At 34.5% G+C, this 14,467-nt stretch overlaps 1 protein-coding gene across 2 annotated transcripts in view; it reads left to right on the top strand.

Annotated features, from left to right (window-relative positions):
* LOC134541157 (uncharacterized) overlaps positions 1-11,803 on the top strand; it is a 123,828-nt gene extending 112,025 nt beyond the window's left edge. The window contains exons 13-14 of one of the 2 annotated variants that reach the window (XM_063384381.1): positions 645-775; positions 11,489-11,803. In XM_063384381.1, the coding sequence (XP_063240451.1) occupies positions 645-754 (110 nt within the window). In that variant the 3' untranslated portion in view covers positions 755-775; positions 11,489-11,803. The remainder of the gene's footprint in view (positions 1-644; positions 776-11,488) is intronic. The other variant, XM_063384382.1, reaches the window with a different exon arrangement.
* Positions 11,804-14,467: the final 2,664 nt, after the last annotated feature.

Raw genomic sequence — 14,467 nt, 5'->3', positions numbered from 1 at the left:
TTTTATTGTCCTTTGATAATCAGTTATTGGCGGGTGTAGTTCTTAACGTGTATTTTTTATTTTGGGTTCTGTGCTACATTTCTTCCTTTCATTTTTAACATTTATGAATGAACAATTTTATCAATTGAATTCAGTAGGGGTGAAACATGTTGCTTTCAGGAACTAAATTCATTTATTTGCATGCTACACGCTGCTTCAGTATTTATATTTTGAAACTTATTGCATGCCTGTTAATGGGCAAACATTTGTTATGAAATGTTAACCATTTTTGCGTGCCATGTAATGGTTTTTTTCCCCCCACTTAATTTGGCAACTTTGAACTTCCAAAGCAATTTACGGTAATTTCTGAATATACTACTTGTTTCTTTACTTTCACATATTTTAAGGTTTTATTTATTTGTGAATTTGATTTGGTATATGTATAATGTGCTGTGTTTTGAAGTTTATGTAAACAGGTTGTGAATGCTCATGTGACTTATGTATATACTTATAGTTTAGCTCGTGAAGTTTTCATTTGGCAGTGTCTTAACACATAATTTTAAAATTGAATGAGCCTTGTAATATGGGTGGTTTCCTGGCCATACATTATGTGGAAATGCAGTTTACCATCTATACTATTCCCACTAAAAATTTTTCTCATTTAGGGAATCTTGAAGAAACGGTAAACCACTACATGAATCATTTTGAACGTACCATGGCTGCCATTTCGGGCCCAACCTCCAAGGCTGGTGACAAAAATAAATACAGTAAATGAGTTCCACTAACTATATGAAAGGTAACTATCACGCATCACAAGAGTTCTAGTAAGTTAACAGATGTGCAGTTTTATATTTTTCAGAGAAGTGAGTGTGCGAGTGTGCGGTATTGAAGCAGTGTGTGCTTGCAGTGCGGTGTCACCTCTGAGTACAGAGGTAGAGGTGTAGCAGTCGCTCACTGTAACCACAGTAATACAGGCAGTCCCCTGTGGAGGCATTATGATGTGTGTGTTTTACAGCATTTTCAATGTTTGGTCAATGAAAATTAGTTTTCAGATTGTCTTGTATCAATATCAGTATTGTCAACAAATGATAGAACAATTTGTAGTGAGATTGAAAGTTGAACAGGGTTAAATTTTTTTTCCCTTATTGAGTTAGCTTTTATATTGCCAACAATTTTTTACTGTTAAATGTTTCAGTATCAGTTGTTACGTAAGCTAAATCATGATTTAATTGTTTCAATATTTGCACACTGAGAAGCTTAATTTATTCTTTATTTCATAAAACTGCTGCAGTTTACAAATTATTTTGTATTTGTGTGTGAAGTGTTGTGGTTCAGCAATTACATTTCTTGTATGCATCTGTAGGAATTATTTTGATTTCACAAAATGTACTTAAGTTTTTATGGGAACTCTTGTATGGTTTGAAATTCACAGTATACAGTAGACTCCCGATTATCTGGGTGCGGGTTAACTGTGCCATATTTCACTTTCATAAACCATTTAAACGAAAATTACTTTTGACTTTTTATTTCTGTGCATGCACAATGGTAATGGCACATGTGTAGCATTAAATACAATGTTACAAATTAATAATTGGACTAAATCAACAGACAATATTTTACTCTTATTTTCCTTTATTGCATAACTAAATCAGAAGACATCCAAGTGGCAAATGTTTATATTCTGCCATCCTGCATGTCAGCAGCAGCTCTGGAGAGAAATGTGAGAAGCTTTCAGGTCTAGTTACCTTGCGCCATTATGATGCGCTTGTGGTGAGTCATGGCAGACACATTAGTGAACAACAAAGTTGGGAATTACGTTAGCAGGTTAAATAATATCTCTAAGAAAAGAAAACATTAAGTTTATGCATTTTTAATTCTGATTAGCACTGAATTATATCTCCTATATCAATAACATTAGTATTTTGTAACTCAGAAATGTTGGTAGTTCCTACATAGGAAAAAAATGTTATGCCCAAGCCCTATGATGTATACAACGCAGTACATTAATTTTTTAATTTATTTTTTGGTGGTTTGATCTTTAAATGCTATTCATCATTTATTTAAATATTCTTAAAAAATATTTAGTTAGATATTAGTACACCTATCCCTCACTTAGCACGACTAATTTGTTCCTAAAAATGCTCGTGTTATTCAAAATTGTGTATTCTGAAGCATTTGTTTCCATAAATAGCAAGGTTAATTTATTTTATGTGTTCCAAAATTGTTTAGGAAAATATACTTTACATAATATAAATGCGTTGCATAACACTCAACTATAATTATGTCACACTATTTATCTTTATATGCCTCCCATCGCACTTTGTATGACAAATGCTACACCGCGTAACAAGAGATACGTGGTTATGTATGTACTTTATTTTAAGTCCGCTGGCTGACTTGCCCGCCCGGGCGTGACCTACTCACGTCGCGTACCTTTCCAAACCATCCTACCGATATTACTGTCCAGATAATTACATTTGAATTTTTCAAAGATAAAAGTGCTTATTCGCATATCACCACCTGTTCACACCAATTCTGTCAGGTCAATGATTATTTTTTTCATTGCAACATTCATTTAACAACCTTTTCCACGTGAATCATCTGTTAATTTCTGTTCTGATATCTAATGTGAAATATAGTCTCGCTAGTACAACCAACAGCATCAGACTTAGGTATATAAATTTTTGGTAAGAACCGTTATTTCGTACAGTTATGCGCTCGGTTGTCTTGCTTAAAACTAAAGTGGGACCAACATGAGCGTGGCCTTCATGACAATCTGTGTGCCGTAATACTTCTAGTTTTGTCTCAAATACTTGTACACGGTGCATTATGAGTGATAAAGCACGTACAGTTACTGGCAGCTGAATGGGCAGACGTTGGTTTTGTCTGAGTGAATTCCCTGCCACTGGCTAGACTGAGTTCATGGCCCGGTTTGTGGCCAGGCGACAACGGTACAGCACGGATGCATACGTGCGGACATAAAAACGTTTGGTCCTTTACACTCCATAGACACAATTTAACTTGCCATAGCTAATTTTTTTTTTTGCCGAGATTTCGTGCTAACTGAAATGTACAGATATGATATTCAAGACTGGGGCAGTAAAATTCACATCGCATTTAATGAATCCACACAATCTGAAGACGTGCTAAGAGAGGAATAGGTGTACTGTAAATTGATTTTAACTGGAGTAGTGTCTATTGAAATGGTAGTCAGCGATCACACATACCTGTTTGGAAAACAAATTATTTTGATAATAATACTCTCCATGGAAAAAACATTTGATTAGCCCAGTGATTGGAATTAATTAGGGTATTATTTTGAGGGGTGGTTGTTAGTGTTTATCTAGATATTTGAGATTAATAAAATTGTATTTACATTGCTGTAACGGTGTATTTTGGTTATCCGTGGATCCCATACCCCGAATAATTGCAAGTCTACTGTATAAGCATTTTTATTCATTAAAAAAAAATTTTTATGTAATTTTTCTTAATCACACTTTAATGCCTTGAAAATCCATCCCAATGAGAAAAATTTTTTTGGGCCCAGTTGATCTTCGGTAGTTTGACAATGTCAATGACATTTTATAATGTTATTTGTAACCTGCTTTGGGTAAAGGAAATTACTGAAGTATTATTGGGCTCATTTACTATTTCATTACTAGCAATCTAGTTACAAATGTTAATTAAATTTACCTAAAGTTCTCACAATTTTTCAACGTTTTATTGTTTTTGAAAGCAATGTATTTGGTAAACTTAAAATTTTGAATCATACTTTTTCATTATCTTTGGTTTTATAGATTTTAACTTTACAGTTTAACCACAGAAAAGGCCTTCAGATTACCGTACTCTTGTTGGTATGAAAGCAGAGCAGAAACAAGGGTTGCACATTACTGCAGTTGTGATATATAATATAAAAATAGTAGTAATAATAATATAAACTTTTTTACAGCTAAATTACAGTTAAAAAATTTATTATGGTTTATTAAATCGTAATTAACTATGCCCTAATAATGGTGTCATATTGTACAATTTTCTGGTTATTTACCGGTGGCATATTGCGTTAGCACTTGTTTGTTTTGCTGGTTGCACATGATTCCACAATAATGTTCTTGGTTATCTTGGAAATGGTCCGTATTTGTGGTGTCCGATGGAAATGTGCGAGACAAGTGTTTCTTCATGTGCATTGCAAGAACAGGCATCTGCAAATAGGCTGTGAAAATGAGTGAAATATTGCATTTTATTATGAAGTGGTAACTACCTGTGGTCTAGGTTTATACTGGAGAATTAGTGTTTGCTTTGGATGCCACATGAACTCCGAGCTGTGCCATCATTCTGCCACAGTTGCTTTCGCTCGATGTGAATGATGCTCTATCGAGGGGGACTGTCTGTATTTATTTATTATACTACGTTTACGTGTAGAGCTTAACCAGGTGCCACTGCATTAGTGTTGTCTCAGTGGCTTCTGCTGCTGGAATGTGTAGATGCGCAATTCTTCCTCTGGAGTGGTTGTGCCCTGTGTAGCACTCTTCAAGGAAATGCTTGCTCTGTTTTAATCGCCTGTTGTGTCCTGTTTTTCAGTGCTGTTAAATATATTCTTGTGCCATTGCAAATGCAGCTTTGATATAAACTTTCTTTGATTTTGAGTTCAGAAATTGTCATCAACATCTTTCGTCATTAAATGTACTGTGTTTTATCGCATAATCGTCGCACATTTTGTTGTGAAATCAAGTTTGAAAAGTAGGGGTGCGGCGATTATGCGGGGGAAAAAATTTTGTTAGGTAAAGTTATTCATGGAAAGTACATTTATTTAAAAAGTGAAGTTTAAAAGAGGACGCCAAACAATTTAAATTAATAATTCATGCAACAAAAACTTTTCTTAAACTTTAAATAGAAAAACAAAATCTGTGATGCGAACGCAAGCCACTTGAATATTTGACATGAACTAATGCGTAACTATCATCGTAGTACACGCTTACCATGAAAGAGTGCGGGCTATCAAAATGTAGTTAACTCGGCACTCGACAGAGAGCACGGGATGCAAGCAATCTGCGAGATATCAGTATCGATATTCGACTACGTACGCGCGCTCTATATGGACAGCAACATAACCAAACATGAATGATGCCAACTAGCGTTAGTTACATGTTTATAAACAGTACACTGCGGCAACACAGATGATCAGATAAAGGAAATAATGTTTAAAAACATCTTCATAAGAAAATTTACACGTCAGACAACTTTGTATTTCCGTTAATTAAATAAGTGGTTATGTCCGAATAAATATTATATTTATACTTTAAAATACATAGTTTTATACGGAATAGATACCTACACAAAGCTCTCGGCATCTAATAGCGAGACCAAAAACATCATGGGACGTTTACACGATAAGTTTTTTTATCCCAATTTTGACGGCCTGAAATATGGGTGCAACCATTATGCGAGTGCGACCATCATGCGATAAAAGAGGGTACATGAAACTCACTAGATTTAAGTACTTTAATACCGTGAACAGATATATATTTTGTTTTCTTTCTTTTTAAATTACAGAATCACTACGTATAAATAAATGGGAAGAAAAATTAGACACTAATTAATCAGTTTCAAATTTATGTAAAAAAAAAGTTTTAATTTTATATGTAGGAACTTTTTGAGGTAAATAAGAGATTTCACTGTATTTGGATGAGGGCTTGTTTCTTGCCATTCAGTGTTGATTTGCTACCATCCCTTCCTAACAGCCATGCTGTGTACGGTCACGCTGGCTGGTTGCAACTAAGCATATGGAAAGCAAATAGTTATTCTTCTCTTTAAGAAATTACAGTATCTAATTAACACTGCCTAAAGTTTTGGAAGCCTCGTGGCTGTCAGTCTTCAGATAGTTTTGAGGAACCTGGCAATACTACCTGGGATCCCTGAGTATGGGCAAAGTAAACGAGTGTTTGCATTATTAGTTACAATGCTTCTGTGTGCTTGTGCGAGCATGTTAGTTATTGTTACAATCCAAACAATTAAAGATTCTCTAATATGTTTATTGTATTTAAATAATAAGAGGTCAGCTTTTAATTACTGAAAATTTGTAAATCAATTTGCACCTTAATTGTAAAATGTGAGCCTTTTTTTCTCGGCCATGGGGGTATCACAACCTTGCTTATTCACATGTTATCTAAATAAAAAAAGGTCTGTGTCATTTTATGATGAAACTGCGTTTGCTTGTTCTCTCGTACAAAAGTCGAGTGCTTGCAGTCGTGTCGACAAGGGAGTGGGGGGGACAGTAACTGCGCCTGGTGGAAAGAAATTTTTGTTGTTCCTGAAATCTAAATGTGTCCCGTATGCAATGCACTAAATAGTTCCCGTCCCTTTCCAAGCACTTGTGCCAAGGCGTGCCCAGTCGGGCAAACCTTGTTGGAAAATAATTCCGTTGCTTGTCGACACCAGGTTTGAATGTCAGCTTCATATATAGAAGAGGTAAAGTCGCAATGTGCAGGTGTTGCAACCCCTCTTGTTTTCCTCGACTCGCTATTGGGCAGGAACTGGGTCCCAATCCTTCCGACCACAGTGCAACCCTGCATGTGGTTATAAAGTACAGCCTGAATTTGGAAAATCTGATAAAAAATCATTTATGGCCATGGGGGCTTTTTTTTTTTTTTTCTGTAATTGAGCCTTCTACCTTTTGTTTTAAACTTTTCAGATTAAGTAAATAGTGACAGATACGGAACATGAAAAAAATGGAGGTTCTTTCAGTAGATTTGTTGCAATAGCATAATAACAAGCAGGGACCCCAAAAAAATGGTAAATAACTGATAAACAGTCTGTAAAAAATTTGTTGGTTCTGAATTTGGTACCAAATGTTCATTTTTGCCTTTTATTCCCTTATATATCTTTCTACAGTTCTAAAATAAACTATCCAAAAAGTAATCTATACTTTGATCATCTCTATAACCTTTAGAAAATTCAACTAAGAAGCAACTAACATGACTTCTTGTTAAATCTTGCAGACACAAGATAGGTGCATAAAGCAGTATACCAACGTCTATCATTTGGGATAAATAAAGCAGAACCTATTAAATGTGTACATTTCTAGATGTTTAACAACTCAATTGAATGTAAACAAAAAAGGGGTGAGGCCTAACATACATAAAACACATTGTAAGACGTATTTTATACCATGAACAATATCATGGCATTAACAATAAAATTAGGTACTGAAACAAAAAGTGTAAAAATAAAGAAGGCAGTAAAGTTCGTATTATGGTTCATATTTGTTCGAACATTTTCTAATGTGTCACGAAATATTAACGTTAAAACTCTGTTTAAATATAAAATGCAAAGTATCTTATCTTGTAAACAATACCATCCAGCTTTTTCACTAAATAACCAAACATATGAAGATACAAGTTGTATAACGTCTGGTGTTGTAGTAGAAACAATATTACGTTCAAGATATCAGAATATTTTGTTATTGAAGTCTGTTTCCTTTGAATGGCTTTGATCATCAAATTTAAATAGTCGTATTTCATGCCAGACTTTGTGTTTCCATAATAATGTTGAAATTTTGCAAAAAGTAAATACCCAGTTTAGATGTTTGAACAGGTCTAATCAAGTCCTAGTAAATCATACATTTTTGTTACGGGGTTAATTGTTCTGTATCGTGTATCCAAGTTTATCTCTAGAACCTCATGGCATGATCCTGTAAATAAAAACAACAATATTTCCACAAGACCTGAATTTATTTGTTGTATTTTAATATTCAAGTTTTTGTTTCCAGGATCATGCCATCAGGTTCTGGGGATAAACTTGGTTACATGATATGGATCAATTCGTTCCAATGAAAATGCATGAATTACTAGAATTAAAATATTTCAATTGAGCTCATTTAAAATTCAGACTTATAAAATTACATGTTTTTGGTGAAATTGATTGGATTTTGCTGTATTTTGCAATTCCCAAAAATTTTGTAGATCAATATTTAGATTAGCTAAAGGTGAATAAAAACTTAAGTGAAAGATTGGTTTGGTTAGATTAGGTTAGCTGCATATAAACACTTATTATATATTTTAATAAACATATTGTGTTTGATTATTGTAAGCTGATTTAATTTAACCAGATTTGCACTTAAGTATTAATTTTTAATTTGCCATAAGATACTGCACTTATATTTCCCTTCCCCCCTCCCCTCCCCCCCCCCCCCCCCAATCCCTTTTATGCATGTTTGTCATTTTGAGAAAGAATTTTTTTTTTCATTCCAATTCTCATTGTTACTTTTCAAATTCAATACTTGTATTTGAGAATAATTTGGTATTGATATTCGATTGGAACTAAAAATCTGATGTTCGTAAATAGCAAGAACATAAATACAAGGTTTCATTGTTAATTGTTTATGAAATCGTCATAGATGATATTATGCTTGTTGCATGTGTCAGAATGTGTGTCAAGTTTTGAGAAATCTTATGTTGGGCACATTGAACATTGAACCTGCATGTGTAACCGAGTCAAGTTGCTCCGCCCATCTAGGCACCCAGGCACCCAAACAGTTGCGTTTTAATAAGGTTTCACTTTAGTGTTTAAGAAGTTTTGCATTTGTTCACAGTTATGATTGATTGAGTGACTTTTTACAACTCTTAAAATAATATTAAGTATCTGATGACAAATATGTGACCTGTCATCATCAATCATCAGTTTCCATCCTGTGGCCGGGTGAGTCGGGTTAGATCCTCCAATCTATCTTCCTCTGTCCTTCCACCATTCCTCAATCTTCATTTTATTACAAATTTGTGACCTTACAATGAATGATATACTATAGTCATGAAGAACAGGAAAAAACTTTATCAAACTTCTTTTTTTTTTCTTCTTTTTTTTAATTTACCTCTGGAATATATTATGACCTTTATTTAAATAAGAATCAGCAATTTTGGAAGATCGCTGCATTTGGACCGTAAATATGAAAAATGGTGTAGATTGATCGGTTGCGATAAGTTATTTTCGTAGTGTCATTTCTGTGAATTAATTGCTTATTGTGTAAAATAAACATAATTTAGCAGATCTGGTCAATTAGTGAGTAATTCAGTGGGGGGAAAAAACAGGCAGTGACTCCACCCATTTACATGAATCTTTACTGTGGAATAGAAAATTAAACATAGTGGTGAAAGTTAATGTGTTCACTTGTAAAAATTGCACAAAGTTGTAGAAATTAGTGATGTGTGATACGGATAAAATATGCAATCACATTTCTGTGACAGATACAATATTTGTAAGTAGAAGAAAGGTACCAAAATAAAATTTTGTGTACTTATAAAGTATTAAGTGATCAAATTAAATGTAAGGGCTATAAAATTTGACACCATTCTCGAATTAGATATGTGTGCCAAGGATAATTCTGGACAATGGGGTCTTCTGTAAGAATTAGAACATGCCAACAAAATTATTTTTTATGCATTTGCTATTTAACATTGTATTTTGGTAAGGTATTAGATGATATTAAAAATTGATAGTGGTGAAGGCCTTGTAAATTGTTCCTTAAAAACTATTGATTTTTTATTCCGCGAGAGGTTACAAACCATAAGTCATTGGCATTTAGTATTGGATTTAATTTTCAGAATAATTATGGCATTAAAACTATTGAAGCCACTATGACGTATTTCAGTTTACCACGACTTGTGAAAATATGGCAGCAGTGTTATGCTTCTGTATATAAGTTGTTCCCAATATGGTGGGTGACAATTTACTGTATTTTCTGTGGTGTAGTTTGTCATCTTGCTTTTGTAAGTTGTCTGTGTTACCTTCAGCCACAGTTTCATTTTTATAAGAAAATACATTTCTGGACATTTTCATTTCATGATATTCTGTAAAGATTCCAATAAAAAATTTCCAAAAGAAAATTTGTAATAGATGCCTATGGAACTATAAACCGTTAAAAAAAGAAGATAGGTCACATCTGAATGGATGAATTTTTCCTTTTTTCCACATGAATCGTTTAGTTATTCATCTTTTTTCTTGATTAATACTTTTCCCTGTATTTTGCCAGTGTTTTTGTGTGGGTTGTTAATGCTACCACCGCTAATTTGCTGTGGTAATCATTCAATCATTTCTTTTGAACCATTTACCTGTATTTGTGTTGTGGCTTAGATGTTCACTACTTAACATACAACCTGTGTTTTGTGAGGGAGAAAGGTAAAAACTGATATGTGCCATCTTTATTTGCCAGTTTTTAAATATGTAGTAACAATTTTTATTCACTTAATATGGTCAATTAACCTTCATTAACAGTAAGGTGGAGCATAGATTAAGGGATGCAAGTACTATAACATAATGTCTGTTGAAAGTGTTATTACAGTTATAGTGTAGTCATTCTCAAAACAATATTCAAAACCAAATACCAATGACCTTACAACACCAAATCACTCTTCATACATTCCACTTAATTATGTTTTATTTGGAACTAGAAAAATTTGCTGTTTCAATTACTTATAGGGTAGACTCTACAATTCTATATGTACTCAGACAAATGCCGCCTGCTCATTGGCTACTATCTTGTGAGAACTGTTAACTGGGATGCTAGTGATTTGATGTTTCTTTTTTTTTTGATGGTTTTTCATTGGCTCAGAGTCCTTATGATAATCTCCGGCCCAATTGGTGAAGCAGCATGAAAGTAAGCATATTTGGATTATAACATGTTGCTAAATGAATCCACGAATGCCCTATGTATTATGCTTTAACAAATCCAAATATTCTTTATTTAGTGTTTAATATCAAGATGGCATTCCCTTCCTGTCTCTCCCCTTTAGTTGCTTGTTATGATAGTGATATGAGTTATGCCTACGAGTTGTGATTTTGAATGTTAATTTTTGGTCGTCATTGGGGAAAAAACTAATTTAGTGGTCAGGAAAAAATTTTTCCAACCCTGGAAAAAAAGTCGGGCAAATTTTGATCACAGGTTTGCTAGCCACCCTGTCAGTAGTATTGTATGGCTGTGTGACATTTCAATTTTGGAAAAAAAATTCTTGTATTTCAATTGGCATATACAGTGAAATCTCTAAAACGTACTGAAAAAATGTACAGTTTCGTACTTAATAACTGAATTATTTTACACTAAACTGCTGCTAAATGTAAAACATCTTTTAGAGATCTGAAAATGTCTACATGGATAAATGTTTTAGTGTGAGGCTCCATGGTATACATGGTATATATCTAGGGACACCTGTATTTCGCGAATACATTTCGTGTCAAGGTATGTCACAAAACACTGTAGCTTTTTCTTAGAGTAATGGTGAATCGTGTGCGTGCAGCAGTACGGTATCCACATTCCCATTGGCCCCGTCAAGTGCGGGAAAACACCCCTCCCCTACTACAAGAAAAAAACTACGGTGTTTTGCGATGTACCTAGACACGAAATGTATTCGCGAAATACAGGTGTCCCTATGTATATCTCGTAGCAGCGAACACTTGTCTTTGGGAAGAGTGAACTGTGTGTGCGTGCGTGGTTCTGGCACTGACGTGCTGCGTGGTGTTGCAGACGGCTACGTGGTCGGGGACAGCTACTGGAGCGCCACGGCCGGGGAGCAGTGAAGCCCTTCTAGCTGTAGTGTCAGTGTCCGTGTCCTAGTGATCTCTCGACGCTCGTCGTTCAATGTGTTTTCATCCGTGTCGTGTGATAATTGTCATACAAAATTTATGCACCTGAGCAATTACTGTAAATATTAATGTTAAGAATTTTATATGTAAATGTTTTTGTAGTTCTGGCGTTCTTCTGAGACAAGTGGGCTCTTCAAATTGTGAATTGTTCATGCATACCAAGTATTAATAAAGGAAAAAAATATTTTGAAGAAAAGTTGTGTTACTTTCAATTCTCACTGTTTTATGTCTAGTAGATATGGTTGGGAGATAAAGTGAGTATTATAATTATATTTTTAGGGTGGTTCTGTTATGGACAAGGTATCCAAAAGATACATGCGCAGCTTCGATTTTTTAAAATACTTGTCTTGGGTTAATTGGTCGTGGCAGCCGCACGAGAGTAGCGACACTGGGTTTTTTTTTTTTTGTTTCTAATTTGAACATAATTTTCAATTTGTGGAACATGGCATTTTGATTCTGCTAACTCTTAAGAGGCTGATCATTGAAAGTTATTACTTATCCCAACTGTTGTGGCAAAATAAAAGTACAAGTTGTATTTTCTGTAAAAGCAATTTTGTAGTCATTATAAGCTAATAATGTATTTTGGAGGAAGGTAGCTTATGAAGTAAATCTACTTTTGTTGGCCTTAAGATATTTCTCCCTGATTTTACTGCAAGTTTAGAAAAATACTGAAGAATCTTTTGGACGTTGTCTTACAAAATTTACACAAAAGGGAAAAAAATGGCTAGGTGTGAATACATGTGAATTAATTCATAGGTAAGTAAAATAATAATTGTTTATCAAGTGATTATACCTTTGAAGACTGAACATAACCCATGTGGTGTTTTCAAAATGTTCCTACACTCTTTTTTATCACTCTTGTTAAAATATCAGGATTGTTGTCCTCACAATTAGGGGTTCATGAGCAATCAAAATTTCAATTCAAGTTTCTTAAGTACTCAAAACGAGCCTAAGTTAAAAGCTAGACAAATTTTAGTAGTCCACTGTTTTGTCTAGAAAAATAATAAAACACACTGAAACATTACTTGTACACACCTGGAGTAATGTATGCATAAATATCGTGGTGCACACTAACCACGAAAGAATGTGGTCTATCATGAAGTTTACTCAGCAAGAGATAGAGCGCGTGCGTTGCATGCAATCAGCGACCTATCAATATTTGACTACGTGCACCCACTCTACACACGCATCAACGTAACCAAACATGAATGATGCCAACTAGTGTAGGCTATATTTTAATATGTAGTACACAGTGGCAACTTAAACAAACATAAAGGTTTTTAAGATCGAAAATGACTTAAATGCAAAATTTACACATCAGACAACTTTATATTTCTGTTAACTAAATAGGTAATTTTAATATTTGAACGAATAATAGATTTCAACTTTAAAATATGTTGTTTTATTCTGAAAAAGAAGTTTATGGGCAACATCTTACATGGAAAAAAATGTGTATGTTGAGAAAATGGTGGGACCGAAACATTTCACCATTTTGGATGTAAAATTATATTGTGCTGGTACATCTTAAACAGGTAGTAGCAATGTGTAAAAAGATTGCTGTTGCACAATGCTTTGTCTTGTCATGTTTACTACCTACCTACACAAAGCACTCACAATCTTAAAAGCAGTACTAAAAACATAATGTGACGTTTTTGTGTAAATAAAAATCCCCCCCAATTTCGATGCCTTATAATAACGCTGCGACGATTATGCAATAAAACATGGTACTTGAGCATGCAACACCGATATTGTCCTGCCATTGTGTTCTTATTACAGGGTGGCCACTCACCGGGAAAACCGGGATTTATCAGGGAAATCACGTTGATCGGGAATTATCAGGGAAATGTCAGGGAATTTTTTTAATAACCGGGAATTTTTTGTGTCATGTATATTTCCGCAGAGCTGCCAACCATTACGGATTTTCCGTAATTATTACGGATTTAACACAATATTACGGAATTACGGAACATCGCTGGTTTATTACGGAAACGAGGCTTTGTGCTGCTGGGTAACGGAAAAAATTCCGTTTCTGGTGTGCGTGTTTCGTGAACGCAGTTCGAATACATCACGTGGTTGCGCAGATAACGGAACTGATAAATGTGCGCATGTACTGTCGAAATAAGTAGATTAATTGTTGTGTTTTGTAATAGAAATGGTACGGTATTACGTCCGTTGTACGATACAACTAGTACATATTCTCGGTCTTTTCGTTTGTTAGCTACTTACATCACGATAATTTTTGTACGGTACTTTGGCTAACCTGTCTTGTGTTATTTACTTTCTTGAAAGCCATTTTTTTCATCAAAGTGTTTTTGTCGTGTGTACAGACGTGAAACCTGTTTATGTTGTTCGATAGTGTTGTGTTCTTCAGTGCCGGTTGTAGAAATGAAGCGTGTGACAGAACAATGTGTATCTGGGGCAAAAAAAAAAGAACGTTATTCTTCAGAACTTTCGACCAAATTATATAAAAGAATGGCCATGCTTGTCATCTTCAAATGTTTTGGAACGCCACGCTTTTTGTAATGTATGCACGTGTGACTTTTCGATTGCGCATGGTGGAAGGGATGACTGAGAACGGCATATTGAATCAAAGAAACATGCAGAACATTTTAAAGCTGTGACGAGCAATAAATCTATATCGTCGTTTTTCGCTACATCTGAAGAAACGAAAGTAACAAACGCAGAGTTATTGTTTACAAGTTTTTTGGTAGAACACAATTTACCGATAGCAGTAGCCGATCATTCGGGTAATTTGTATAGAGCTATGTTTCCGGACTCAAAAATTGCACAGAAATACAGCTGTGCGAGTGCAAAAACATCTTCCTTAGTGGAGTATATAGCTGGTGAAACTAAATTGAAA

The sequence above is a fragment of the Bacillus rossius genome, chromosome 18, assembly GCF_032445375.1.
Source record: "Bacillus rossius redtenbacheri isolate Brsri chromosome 18, Brsri_v3, whole genome shotgun sequence".
Classification (NCBI taxonomy): domain Eukaryota; kingdom Metazoa; phylum Arthropoda; class Insecta; order Phasmatodea; family Bacillidae; genus Bacillus; species Bacillus rossius.
Note: the sequence above shows the minus strand (reverse complement) of the source record. Positions and strands in the feature narration are given on the sequence as shown.